Source organism: Nannospalax galili, unplaced genomic scaffold, assembly GCF_000622305.1.
Source record: "Nannospalax galili isolate Female #2095 unplaced genomic scaffold, S.galili_v1.0 scaffold1050, whole genome shotgun sequence".
Lineage (NCBI taxonomy): Eukaryota > Metazoa > Chordata > Mammalia > Rodentia > Spalacidae > Nannospalax > Nannospalax galili.
Window position 1 is genome coordinate 1,285,186 of NW_008329037.1, and position 14,309 is coordinate 1,299,494.

At 44.9% G+C, this 14,309-nt stretch overlaps 1 protein-coding gene across 1 annotated transcript in view; it reads right to left on the minus strand.

The window, feature by feature from the left end:
- Window positions 1-14,309, minus strand: part of Scap (SREBF chaperone) — a 36,280-nt gene that overhangs the window by 10,377 nt on the left and 11,594 nt on the right. The window contains exons 2-7 of the mRNA XM_029562276.1: window positions 11,000-11,129; window positions 3,618-3,775; window positions 2,696-2,916; window positions 2,404-2,509; window positions 1,529-1,701; window positions 803-929 (exon numbers count right to left, since the gene is read on the minus strand). Coding sequence (XP_029418136.1) covers window positions 803-929; window positions 1,529-1,701; window positions 2,404-2,509; window positions 2,696-2,916; window positions 3,618-3,775; window positions 11,000-11,129 — 915 coding nt within the window. The remainder of the gene's footprint in view (window positions 1-802; window positions 930-1,528; window positions 1,702-2,403; window positions 2,510-2,695; window positions 2,917-3,617; window positions 3,776-10,999; window positions 11,130-14,309) is intronic.

A 14,309-nucleotide genomic window follows, 5' to 3' on the forward strand; every position in this document is an offset into this window, starting at 1 on the left:
TGGCAAGGGGAAAGTGACACCAGTAAAAACCACAAACTATATGCCATCAGACTGACAGCATCAGACTTACTCTCTGCTTACTCTCTCACTGGGCATTTAAATCCTCAAAAAAATTTTCATTGCACTTATTTATTTATTCATTCATTCATTCATTCGTGTGTGGGTGTGTGTGTGTGCGTGCGTGTGCGCTCGTCGCAATCAGAGGACAACTTGCAGAGTTGGTTCTTTCCTTTTAGCACATGGCTTTCAAGATCAGGTTGTCAGGCTTAGTGAGAAGTGCCTTTACCCACTGAGCCATCTTGCCAGTTCTCTTTTCTTGTTTTTTTTTTGAGACAGGGTCTTATTATGTAGCTGGTATTCTCTATGTAGACCAGGCTTGCCTCAAACTCAAGAGATCTGCCTGCCTCTGCCTCCCCCAAGTGCCAGAATTAAAAATGTGTGCCACCATGCCCCTCGCCAGTTCTTTCTGAACAGCGTAGAAGAAATGTATCCTCTGTATCACACCCTCTTGTGACATAAGCTGTCAAGAAGTGTGTGTGGATATAAAATATAAACACAAATACACTCATATATACATGCAATTCATGTATCCATATATATGCAAATACAAATACTCTATATACAGAGCTCACAAATGTACATACACATACTTAAAGACGAAGAAACCACACCTCCTCAATGTCAAGAAGAGCAAAGTGAGGATATGGGGTAATAACAAACATCTAGTCCAGGGAATACCAAGTGCCCAGATATTCAAGGCTCTCTGGCCTGAGGGCCTCCTCTACGGCCCTAAGGGACCTACCCGCCATTGAGTGTGGGTGTGAGGCCGAAGAGAGTGCAGAGCCCCACAGACATGAGCAGTGAGCTGAGCACTGTGACCACGGCAGCCAGGGCGAGCCCCCACTTGGACTTGACCATGTCGATCTTGCCTAAAGGGCAGAGAGGACACATCAAGACAGTACCTCCCCCCAGGCCCTTCTTAACTGAGTTCCTGGGAGTAGAATGCGCCAACAATCAAAGAAGGGAAAGCTCCTGCTTTAACCAAAAGAAAAGGACGACTATGGACACATCCTAGTTTCGTGAGCTTGGCATACCTTCTGGGAACTCTAAACAGGAAGTCTTTTTTTTTTTTTTTTTTTTTTTTTTTTTTTTTTTTTTTACGTCTTCCTGTAGCCCCAGCTGGCCTGGAAGTCACTATGTAGACCAGGATGGCCTTGAAATCACAGAGATCTGCCTACCTCTGCCTCCCAAGTGCTGGGATTAAAAGCATGCGCCACCACACCTAGCTTTTTTTTTTTTTCCTCTTTTTGAGACAGGTCTCCCTATAGCCTCAGCTGGCCTGGAACTCACTATATAGACCAGGATCACAGAGATCCACCTGCCTCTGCCTCTTGAGTGCTGGGATTAAAGGCATGCGCCACCACACCAAGCTATAGGAAGTCTTTTTCTGAGAAGCAAATGAAACCCTAGTTTTAGTGATCACCAGGTATGTTCATCAAAAGTTCAATAGAAGAACACCATGACCCACGTGTGGAGAAGTAGATGTAGGCAAACAAGATGATGTAGGTGGTCACCAGGGGGATGAGCTCGGCAACACCAATCTCTTCTTTGAAGTGCACATGGACCAGGTTCTCTGCCCGAAAGCTGCAGTTGGGGCTGGGGTACAGGAGCATGAGCCGGGTACGCAGGCTGCTCAGGAACCTGGAGACAAGGAAAATCCCTAGAGGGGCCCAGCAGGGTCTCCCTCCTCCCCTATGTTAAAGGAAGCCTCTCTTTTAAGTCTCAGTTTCTCTACAATCTCCACAGTCACCAGGAGAATGACAAGACTGAGAAAGTTCCTTTTCTGACCTATCACACAGCTCCAGATGCCCAAGGCCTGGGAAAACCCATCATAGGCACTTCAAGTACCCTTACCAATTGTGGGGAGCTGTTTGCAGTGATCCCCTGAAAAGGACTCAGGCTGTATAGGACTCAGTAATCTGCTGGGACTACCTACCTTGAGCTTAGAAGAAACCAGAGAAGATGGCCAGGGTACCAAAATTGTCAGATCTGCCTCAGTTCCCTTATTCTTAGCCACCTATCAGGCCATCCCATTCAAACTGAACAGACAGCATGAGTGTTATGCCTGCATGTAGGTAAGTGCACCCGTGTCATGCAATGCCCGTGGAGGGCAGAAGAGGCTGTTGGATCCCCTGGAACTGGAGTTACAGACAGTTGTTAGCTGCCATGTGGGTGCTGGGATTTGAACCCGGGTCCTTCTGCAAGAACAGTCAGATGGCTGAGCCATCTCTCTAGCCCCCAGATAGCATTCTTTAGTCTAAAGAATATAAATATTCCAACAGGAGGCCAGGGGCCATGCTGACCAGAGATAGAACCACTCAAGTTTGGGCCTGATCACCTTACTTGGCATGGTAGTGCTGAAAGACGAGGGTGATGGTGTATGAGACCATCCTCTTCCTTGTGTAGAGGCTCACTCCACTGTATTTCCCAGGAACTCCAAACAGCAAGTCTGTGGGAAGAAACCAGCAAGTATTAACAGAGGAATGACAGCCACTGAAGGGCTAGCCAGGACTCCCCTGCCCCCACTCTTGGAAACAAAAGATAACCCCTGATCCACTAGAAAATCCACTGAAGGAGAGATGGTGACCACATACAGGCTTCCTCCAGGTCCTCAGGGAGCTAGTGCTGAGGGTACCTTTGAGTGTGGCTGATGTCTGCAGAGTTTTAGGTTCATGCTGATGAATGGTCCCAATGATGTCAGGATCAGCATGGAATCGTTCCCAGTCATTCTGCCAGAAGTTCCCAGGGGACAGCAACAGGCAGCCATGTTCAGGAAGTAAGGTCCGTAGTTTCCTGAGGCCTGGCAGCAGGTCTGTCACCTGCAGGCAAACCTCCTCCAGGCTCTTGGTCCCGGAGCTGTGCAGGAGACAGAAAGAGGCCCTTCTTGTGCCTGCCAGCAGAGGGCTGACCCACTTATGGGTACCCTCTGTCATAAGGCTCTGGAATCTCCTCCCTGGTATCTCGAAAGAGCTTGGTAACTCAGCAGTGGGAAAAAGCTTCCAAGTGCTCAGCAAGCAGACTGTGCAGCTGTCAAGCCTTTAGAGTACACTGGAGCCCCAGAACCCATCTCCTCCCAGGAGAGGCAAGCGAGAGCATATAGAGCTCTCCCACTAAACACTTTAGCCAACTAAGTGGACAAGGGGGAGAGGGAGAAAATTCAGGGCTTCATTTAGTTCACCAAAATCATCAAAGTCATTAGCTACCTAAAACTTGATGGTAACAGCTTGTAAAGCCAGCATACTCCAGAGACTCACTAATGAACTAGGGAGCAAAACCTGGCCTAGGGCTCCAGAAGGTATCCTCACATGGAGTGTACTCTTGGCAGAGCCCAGAGGCAGAAGGCCACGGGTCACAATAGTCAGCAGACCCAACTCAGGACTCTAATTGTTGTCATCTGCATAGGACCAGGGGCTGGGGGTGGGGGTGGGGTGGGGAGTGTTATGGGATATGATGCAATGGATTCACAAGGATGCAGGAAATGCAAAGTTGCCATAATTATACTGAGGAAGGTAACTCCCTACAGTTCTCATGGAGCTTGGAGTCCCTGGGAGGGGTACCTGTCTCTCAGCACATGGTTTCGGATCTCTTCCACCAGCTGGAATGCCCGGGACAGAGGTGAGCGAAACACATCTACTGCCAGAAGGTTTTTGTGCCAGGGAGACACTGATGACTTCACAAATATCTGCTGGATGTATGCCACTGGAGCACCCACATACTGCAGAAGAAATGGGGCAGGGTAGAAAAGAAACACAGATCACTCAGGAAGGGCTCACTGAGCTTCCAGTCCCAGGCTTGATCCCATGGCGTGTCAAGCCATGACTATGAATGTCACCTCTGCTCACTGCCTTCCTCAGACTCTGCCCCTCCACCCTTAGTCCTACAGAATCTAAACAACTGACTCCCGAGTCTATTTCCAGGTTAAGAGCTCCCTAACCTTTCAGCACATTTCCATTCTCCTTCCTACTCAGGACCATGTGGGTCAGTATTTCAACACAGGACCATGACTACAATTTAGAACCAAGTTCTCAATCTGGGATATAGGGACACGCTCTAAAAATTCTAGTAATGCCCCTTCCCCAAGTTTATTCAAGTTTCTTCTTGTAAGTGTATTATTACTGCCATCATTAATTTGATGGGAAGGTAGTACTGTGGCTTTCATTAGATCTGTCTGTATGTTTGTTTGTTTGTTTTGTGGGAGACAGTCTTACTCTATAGCCCAGACTGGTTTCAGACTTGTAGTCCTCCTGCCTTGGGCCTCCTGACTCCTAGTACTACATGGGTGCAGCACCATGCCCAACCTTCCCATTACATTTTTATAGGAATGGTTGTTACCTCATTGCCCTAAACAACTCTTTCTTCTCTGACTTCCCAGTGATTTGGGGCAAAATCCAGCACTCCTGTGCTTTCACTCCTTGGCTGGAAGCCCTCTCAGACAAACCATGTTAAAATGGGCCTCCTGCACAGGCTCACTCTCCAGCTTAATTGGGCGTCCCTCTGCTGGCTAGCTCTTGATTCATCTCTACCAACTTCCACCTGAACCTTTTGAGCAGGTAGTCTATGTCCTTCCAGTTCTTCCAAGATCCTGACCCAGTCATTAAACATAATGTATCAAGTACATTATGCTGTGAATAGTGATGGCCAGAGATACCATTGTTCCCTAAGACAACAGTTCCTCTCCCACACTGCATATGTTGGGCCTTTCCTTCCATGTCCTGGTTTCCATGTAAGCTCAACATTGTATAGAGCTACCCAGACAGATTGGCTGTGGAGGAGAATAAACTTTGGGGTTAGGCTCTAGTGAGTTTAATCCTGGCTCTGCTTCCTGTCAGCTGTGTGACCTTGGCTGAAGGTCTCTAAGAAAAGTTGCTTTAGGGGAGCCAAGCAAATGCTGGGACCCTCAAGACACTATTGCCTCTTTTAAAATTTATTTTCCATTTTAAATTTAGTTCTTTCTTCATATGTAAATACAGCTACCTAGATTTAAATTCTAGCTCCACCATTCCTTGGCTGTGTGTCATGAACAAGGATCTATGGGTTCTCCAAGGGTCTATGGGCCTTCTTTACTGCTTAAGGAAATGGGAATAAACCCAAATCAGGTCCCTGTGAGGACCAATGAGAACGACAGATGTGAAGCAGCTAGCGAAGTGCCTAGCTGAAAACATTATTCCTTAAAATTATGAGAACTGGATTTGGTATCCCAGGCACCACCATCTCAGCCTCCTAGTTTCTCCAAGTTCAGTAAAGTTGATTTTCTTACCATCATTTCACCAAGTATTCACTTTAAGGAAATGGCTTCCACTGTCTGAGATTTGACCTCCAGAGAACAGATTCAACATGGGCCCACCAACCTTCTCAATTACAATGCTAAAAAACCCCTGCACATTCAGTCTCTTAAATAAGTCTGCTTTTTGCTTACATAAGAATCCTTTCTTGAGTATCTTTGGTGCTGTAAAGCATGGGCACTTACATAAATTTGAATGAAATACAACTCCAACAGGCTGGCAGTCCAAGCACAGAGACGCAGAAGGGTCCATATGTACAAGAGAGCTGAAGAAAGCAGCTCTGTGCTGAGGGCAAGCCTAGGGCATGTGCACGCAGTCCAAGCATGCAAATCTCCCTTCCCTTCCCCTCTGCTCAGGCCAGTCAGATCTGATGTATGGTGATAACCACAAACATTTGCTGAATGCTAATGATGGGCCAGGTACTGCACTCAGTCTTAGCAATCTCTCATTTAACCCTTGTGACAATGTGTAATATAGGTATAACTATCATCCCCATTTTATGAATGTGTAAACTAAGGTACAAAAATATGGATCAATTTCCCCAAGGCCATGTAGCTGGGAAATTAAAGCCTCTTCTGTCTCTGCTTTGTTTTTCTTTCCCTGGAAAAACAGCCCTCTGCCCAGAGAGAACTGCCCCTGGCCAACCCTATGAAGCCATAGGTCACAGTAATTCTAATATAGAAGGGGCAGACCTCAGACCAAGGACCTGGAAAGGATGGTTAGTCTCTGTGGTGGGGGCTGATGAGATGGCTCAGAGGTTGAGAGCGCTTGCTGCTCTTTCAGAAGACCAGTGTTTGGTTCCCAGAACCTGCATTCACACACACACACACTCCCCTTAAAAAAAAAGATCTAGACTCTGGTGGAATGCTGTCCTCAGAGAGTAACAGTCATTATTGTCTTAAACAGAGTGGCTGGGATTACCCACAAGACATGCTCAAGATCAGGCCTGTTCACATTCCCTCATAGGTGAAGGAATGGGAAGGGTCAGTAGATTCTCTCCAGCTACTCCCTTTGGTACTCTCTCCCAGCTGTGGGCAATGCTGCCCTAGATGCATGCTCTCAGATGCTAGTATACAGAGTATGGATGGTAACTAAAGGCAGCACTCCATACATGCAGCTGTGGGGAAGTCATTCACGCTAGGGGGGACCTTTTCAGTGATGCTTTTATTTTGGGGTCACCCATGCTCCTCACCAAGATAGGCTGGGTGGAACTGCTACTCTGGTCTGTCATTTGGTGCCCTATCTGGAGGGAGCAGACATTTGTTCCTATCTCCCCAAGAAAAGTTAAGACAATCCTTCCCAGAGGATAATTCGCAGTGTAGCCACAGGGAGCAGCCATCATCTCCCACTGTGGAGGAGCACTCCAGCAAGAGGAGAAGACTATACAAGCTGATAATCAAAGCCACTCCAGCTAGATGGGCAAAACATTAACACACACATATCACAAAGTGAGACAAGCAAATTCAACATCCTCTTGAAAAGCTGAGCAACAGTACTAGTCATCTGGGAAATGCTACTCAAACCGATAATGGCATTTCTCTAACAGCTATCAAAATGGCTTTAAAACCCACTAAACAACTGAAAACACCAATCACTTTATAGCACAAAGATTGAACCATAATACACGAAATTTTAAAAATAATGTAAGAACTCAAGGGATGTGAAAAGAATGACTTGATCTCCACAGTCTTCCTTCCAAAAGCCAAAGCAGAAAGCATGCTCAGATTTCCTCAGTTTTGGCATAAAGTCCTTTTCTTCTTTCAGAATCTCATCTAGGATACAGTGTATTTAGTTGTTGTGATGGCTAATCTTGACTGTCAACTCGATTGGCTTGAGATGACTGGGAGTGGCTGGCATGTGGACAGAGTATACTCTCTATATGTAGCACCTGATGCAGTAAACACTCAATGTGGAATGCATCCTCCAACAGGCTGTGGGCACAGATGGAATAAGAGGGAAGACACACTTGCCCCAATACAAGCTCTCTCTTTTGCTCTCTCCCTTATCTTACACATACACATGCACAGACGCACGCTCCTGACACTCTGTCTCTTCCTGCCATAAAGAAGTAAACAACCTCCATCACATACTGCTGCCATTGTGATGTTCTGCCTCATCTCAGACCCAAAGCAATGGAGCCACTAAAACTTGGACTGAAACCTCTGAAACCAGGGACCAAAATAAATCCTCCCTCCTTTGAACTGTTGCTTTCAGATATTTACCAATGATGAAAAGTTAAAACCATTTCCATGCCCCCAAGTCTTCTCTTAGCTTGTGACAGTTTCTCAGACTTTCCTTGTTTTGGGTGGCCTTGAAAGTTTTGTGGAGTGATGGTCAGGTATTTTGTAGGGTGTACCTCAGTTGGGGTTGACTGTTTTTACTCAGTAGATTAGCATTATGAATTTTGGGGAGGACTCCTGAGGCAAATGCCCTCCTTTTTGACCTCTATATCACCTTCCTGAGGAGTGCCTGTCAGTGTTCTTCACTGAAGAAACTCTTTGCTTATACTGTTCTCTTTGGAAGGGCATCACTATGCACAATCCACATTTAAGGAGCAGGGAAGTTAGGTATTGTGCAACATGCTGCAATCCCAGTATTTGGAAGGTGGAGCCAGGAGGATCAGGAGTTCAAGGCCAGTCTCATCTATACAGGGAGTTGTGGCCAGCCTGGGTTACATAAGACCCTGTCTTAAAACAACCAAACAAAAAAAGAAAGAATAGGGAATAGGGAATTCCATGTTAATTCTAATATAAATTATTTAGAATTTTTTTTGCCCAGAGATTTATCTGTTGTCCCCCATGTATTTACTTAGTTGGTTACTAAATGAATTCAGGATAGACTTATGGGTATTTATTTTCTACTTTGCATGTACAAATAAATGCATATAATTCAGTACTCCTTAATTTTCTTGCAAAAATGTTCCCGCACTGAACACTGGAAAGTCTTTTAATTGGCCCCTATGCCTTTTTTATGTGTATGTATGTGTTCCTGGCTGAGTTTATGTATACCGTGTGTGTGCAGGTGCCTGAGGAAGCCAGAAGGCATCAGATCTATTGGAGCTGGAGTTATAGGCAATTGTGAGCTGTCTGATATGGGTGCTAGGAACCAAACTCCAGTCCTCTGCAAGATCAGTAAGTGCTCTTAACTTCTGACCCATCTCTCTAGCACACACAACCCCTCCACATGTCTTTTTGACATATATTTATTTCAAACTTTAAAAATATTTGTCTTCTCTTCCCAACCAGAGTGGGATCTTCTCAAGGACACAGAGCCTCATTTTCTCAGCACATACCACAGACCAGCAAAAGCAGAGCTGAACAAAGGAATAAGGGAGGAAGGGGGTGTGGTTCTCTGGTGTGAGTGGGTGGTAGCTGGTGTGTGCTGCCCAGTGCCCAGGCCTTCTACTTTCTCTCCTGAAGTCATCACTTCTGCTTGGCCAGGTGATGTCAGCAACAAAGCACTTGCCCTTGGGAACAGGGTTTGGTAATAGACTCCATATCTTCCACTAGATTTGTGCTGAAGTTCTGACAGGCTTTTGGAAGACCAAGATGAAGCTGATCCAGAGAGAACAGAACTGAGAGATGGATTCCTGAGGGCCTAGCCATGTAGTTTATATGGCATTTCTGCCCCCCCCCCAGGCTATGAGTTATGTGAGCTAAAACTTCCTCTTTTTTTGAGACAGGGTCTCCCTGTAGTCCTAGCTAGCCTGGAACTCGCTATGTAGACCACCAGGCTGGCCCTTAAGCTCACAGAGATCTGCCTGCCTCTGTGTGCTGGTTTGGGTTGGGTTTTCCATTCCTTATAAGTAAAACAGTTCTTAACACTCCAGTATTGCTGGTCTACATTTTCATCATACCTAGTCAGTGGAGGTAAGGTAACTGAGCAGCCAGTGCTCTTAATGACTGAGTTCTTTCTCCAGTCCCAATGCTTTGATTCTTGAGACCTTACTCTGTTCTGCTGACCCCACCACCCCAGACTAATGAAGGGCATTAAGGGAACCCCCTTTCAGCCTATCACAAACATCTATTTTGTATAAACAGTTCCACTGAACTCTACTACTCAAGAAACATCCACAAAACAAGACTACCTTGTTGGGACCCAGGAATCATGAATTATATGATAAAACTATATTACATGGTTAATGATGGTAAAATATTTGCATGAAGAAGGTCCCACTGAGAGTGGGGCATGTTGGTACACATCCTTAATCCTAGCACTCAATCCCAGTAGTCAGGAGGCAGAGGTAGGTGGATCTCTGAGTTCGAGGCCAGACTGATCTACATAGCAAATTCCAGGCCTGTCAAGGGCTGCATGGGGAGACCCTATCTCCAAAAAATAAGAAGGTCCCATTGTAAATCAATGGTCAAGCTGGAACACGGAGACACAAACTGGTTTCTGACAGAACTGGTTTATGCCAGTATCAAACCATGCTTCTCTGACCTTCATAGACAGCCCTATTAATAAGCATCAGTGTCTATTTCCCACTGACATCATGTGTAGTTGTAACACCTCTCTTACCAGAATATCCTACCTATTTCAGCAAAAGAAGAGTCAAATTTATAACCAGTTACCTGGCTGCTACATTAACCAGAAAGGAAATGGACAAGAAGATGATATTGCTATCAACTCTGTCCTGAGCGTTGTTCTTCCTTAAGAAACTCAAAAAGCCAGAGACCAACCTATGGGGCCAAAGTATAACACATGCTAGACAGGCATGATGACTCTTACATGGTAGGTAAGATGTTCAGAGATGAGCTGGTCAAGCTTATATGAATTCCAAATAGTAAGTGCAGAGTCACAGTGAGTCAGGTCCCAAGCCTAAGTCCTCAAATAGAGAGACTTTTTTTTTCCCTCATTTATATTAGTGCTCAGCCATAGTCAGTCAACTGAGAATAATACAATATAGAAAAAGCATTAAGCTAGGATTGGGGGACCAAAGATTTCTAATCCAGTGTTGATTGACATAAACTAAGTAGTGGAGGGACATAATTACCCTGGACCCTAACCTTCTTTCCTATTTAAAAAAATGAAACCTGTATTTTTTACCACCTGACTGAATCATGAAGCTAAAACTGCATAACTGATCTGAAAAAATTAGGACTACTCTGTAAGCATTAAGTAGTGTTACTGCTAACACTAGGGATGCTCAGCCTTGTCTGGGAAGGGATGACCCCTGAGCACAGACAAGCATGCCAGGACTACCACATTTAAAGCATTTTGAGTTGGGTTGGGTTGCAACTACAAAGGCTTGGGCAAGGGAGGTGGCCTGGTACATGGCAGTCCCGATGTCATGGGTGGCCACAGCTCAGCTGTTCTCATGACTACCTAGGGGCAGGGAGGAGAAGGCCTGTTAACTGGTACCTGCATATATGTGTGAATAGCCCGTGTCTGAACCCAGGTTCACTGGTTGCTGCTAGAAAGACTGTAAATCCCAGTTTTTCTAGGACATTCACACTTTGGCATCATTTAGTGTTTTCTTTGAATAACGGTTACTCATTAAATAATGTGTAACTAAATGCTTCTCATGCCTTTGTAAAGTGGGTGAGTAGGCAAATTCACAAATTCAAAGCTGACCACTCTTGCTGTCACTTGCAGAGCCTGCCTCAACCAATCAGCTCTCCACCTGGGCTCTCCTCAGGGACAAGCCGAGTACCTACCCACTCCGGCTGCTCGCTGGGCTCTCCTTGTTTGTGGTCAGAGTCCACAGGCGGGGGCAAGTAATCCTTCACAGGAGTGGAGAATTCCACAGGTCCCGTTCCAGGCAAGGGGAGCTTCAGCAGCGGGTAGCTGGGGCAAATAAGAGTGAGGACATCTGAGAGGTAGAGATTGCTGTGAGGTGTTGGTAACAGAGGAGCCACTGAAACTTCAACTACATTCCCTGTACAAATATATCACACCCTTAAATTTCAGAGCTGAAATTCAGAAGTCATCTGAATCAACTAAGGAAGCGCAACTGTAAAACATGCTGGTTCAATGTTCTAAGACTTGACATGCTAAAATCAAACAAACCTTCTTGTCAAATTAGAAAGAGGATTTTAAAAAAAAAATTGTGGGGGATAAGAAACCAGTGGGATCCCGGGCGTGGTAGAATTGCCTTTAATCCCAGCCCTCCGGAGGCAGAGGCAGGGGCAGAGGCAGGTGGATCTCTGTGAGATCGAGGTCACCCTGGTTCATATGGTGACTTCCAAGTGGGCTGTGACGAGACCCTGTCAAAAAACAATCAACAAAAAGATTTAAAAAAAAAAAAAAAGAGCCCAGCGTGGTGGTATATGCCTTTAATCCCAGCACTCGGGAGGCAGAGGAAGGCCGATCTCTGTGAGTTCAAGGCCAGCCTGGTCTACATAGTGAGTTCCAGGACAGAGGGGCCTATAAGGAGACCCTGTCTCAAAAAGACCAAAAAAAGAAAGAAAGAAAAAAGAAACCCCTGATTCAGATGGCTGAGCAACTGCTTTATTTAAAGGGACAGATCATGAAATTTGCGAATGACCGATCAAGGGTGGTGGATATACTAGTCTATATCAAAGAGAAGTTAATAGAACCAACATATGCAGAGAAAAAACTGGCCTTGCATTAGCAAGTTGGGAAACTGGTGTACATTTTGTTTCAGGTCTCACTTTTTAAAAAGATTTTATTTATGCATATATTTTTGTGTGTGTATAAGCATTTTGTCTGTATTTATGTAAGTGCACCATGTGTATGGAGTACCCACAGAAGCCAGAAAAGGAAGTCAGAGTCCCTGAAACTGGAGTTATAGACAACTGATTATCAGCTGCCATGTGGGTGCTGAAAACCAAACCCTGGTCCTCTGCAAGAATGGAAGCATTCAACTTGCTGAGCCATCTCTCCAGCCCCTCAGGTCTCATTAAAAAAAAAAAAAAAAAAAAAAAAAAAAAAAAAAAAAATTTTTTTAGGCTGAGGCAGAAGGGAGGCAAATTTGAGACCTTCCTGGGCTACATACTGAGATCCTATCCCCCAAATAAGCAGGCAAAACAGGAAGTAAATTATAAATAGTACAATTCACAAACCTTAAATAGTTTTCATATATGCATAAGCCTAAGCAACTAACCACTACTAGATCAAACTACAGAACATTTCCAGAACCTCAGAAGTTAGTCCTGAGGACAATACCAGTCAATATACACCCTGGGGCCTCCAAAGGTAGCCACTATTAAAATCCTTCCCACTACAAATTCATTTTGCTTTTTTTTTTTTTGGTTTCTTTTTGGTGCTAGGCCTCACTGCTAACACGCTCTACCACTGAGTTACACCCCAACCCCAGTTGCCCATTTTATTTAACATTCATTCATTCATTCATTCATTGTGTAGCTCAAGAGCACATGTGGAGGTCAGAGGACAACTTGAAGAAATTGATCTTTCCTTCTACCACAAAAGGTCATCAGGCTTGGTGGCAAGTGCTTGTACCTGTTGGCTGAGCCATCTCACTGGCCTAGTTTTGCCTATTTTTAAAATGTTTTAAAATACCTTTTTAAAAAATTTTTTAATGTTTTTATTTTTTTTAATATTTTATTTATTATTTTTATGTGTATGAGTGTATTGCCTACATGTATGTGAGTGCACCTGTGTCATGCAATGCCGAGGAGGTCAGAAGAGGGCTTCGAATTCCCCTGGAACTGGAGTTAAGGATGGTTCACAGCTGCCATGTGGGTGCTGGGAATCGAATCCAGGTCTTCTGCAAGAGCAGTCAGAGCTCTTAACCTCTGAGCCATCTCTCCAGCCCCTATTTTTTTTAATTTTATGTGTATGCGTGTATTGCCTGCATGTAGGTAAGTGCACCCATGTTGTGCAATGCCCGCGGAGGTCAGAAGAGGCTGTCAGGTTCCCTGAGACTGGAGTTACAGACAGTTGTTAGCTGCCATGTGGGTGCTGGGATTCAAACCTGGGTTTTCTGCAAGAACAGCCAGTGTTCTTAGCCACTGAACCATCTCTCCAGCCCCAAGTTTTGCCTGTTTTTGAATGCCATATAAATTAAATGATCCATCCTACATAGGTACTCTTTTGTGAGTGGCTGCTTTCATTCAATACATATCTGCTATATTCATCCACATTGGCCCATGTGGCATCATTTCATTTTCACAGAAACATACGAGGGCTGGGGATATAGCTCAGTGGTAGAGTGCTTGCCTAGTGTGTCTAAAAGCCTATGTTCAATCCTTAGCACCACAAAAAGAAACCCTGACATCACAGGTGTATCCTATTCCACTGAATAAATGTAGTACAGGATATTTGTCTACTGTCAAGGAACACTTGGCAGTTTCTAGTTGGCGCTATTAAGAATATAGTTATGGAGCTGGAGAGATGGCTCAGTGGTTAAGTATACTGACTGTTCTTGCAGAAGACCCTGGTTTGAATCCCAGCACCCACATGGCAGCTAACAACCGCTTGTAACTCCAGTTCTGGGGGAATCCAACACCTTCTCCTGACCTCTGAGGGCATTGCATGACATAGATGCACTTATACACATGCAGTCAATACACTCATACACATAAAATAAAAATTTTAAAAAAAAGAGTCCATGTTTATAGCTAAAGGCTACATAACAAGAAACAATGCCAGACAGGAGATACCTTCCTTTGGGTTGTTGGCCAGGGTGGCCCAAGAGACTCCCAGACAGTAACCCAGGACAGAACTGGGAAAATGAACAGCAGACCCCAATCTTATCTAAAGAAATGTTGGCAACTGATTGCTGCTAGATGAGGAAGAGCTGATCTTCCTAAAACAAGGGGCTCTAGATAGGCTGACTAGACTCAGCGGATAGACTTGCACTGGGGGACGACTGGGGGCCCTGACAACACAGTGGACAGTAACAGGGATGACAGAGAATATGGGCTCCAGTTGGGGGAGGGAGGTGGCTATGGGAGGGTACCATTTGGGATGCAGGTATAAAGATGAATAAGATTGTTTGGGATGTTCTGTATGAAATACACAAAAAATAAAAAAATAAGAAAT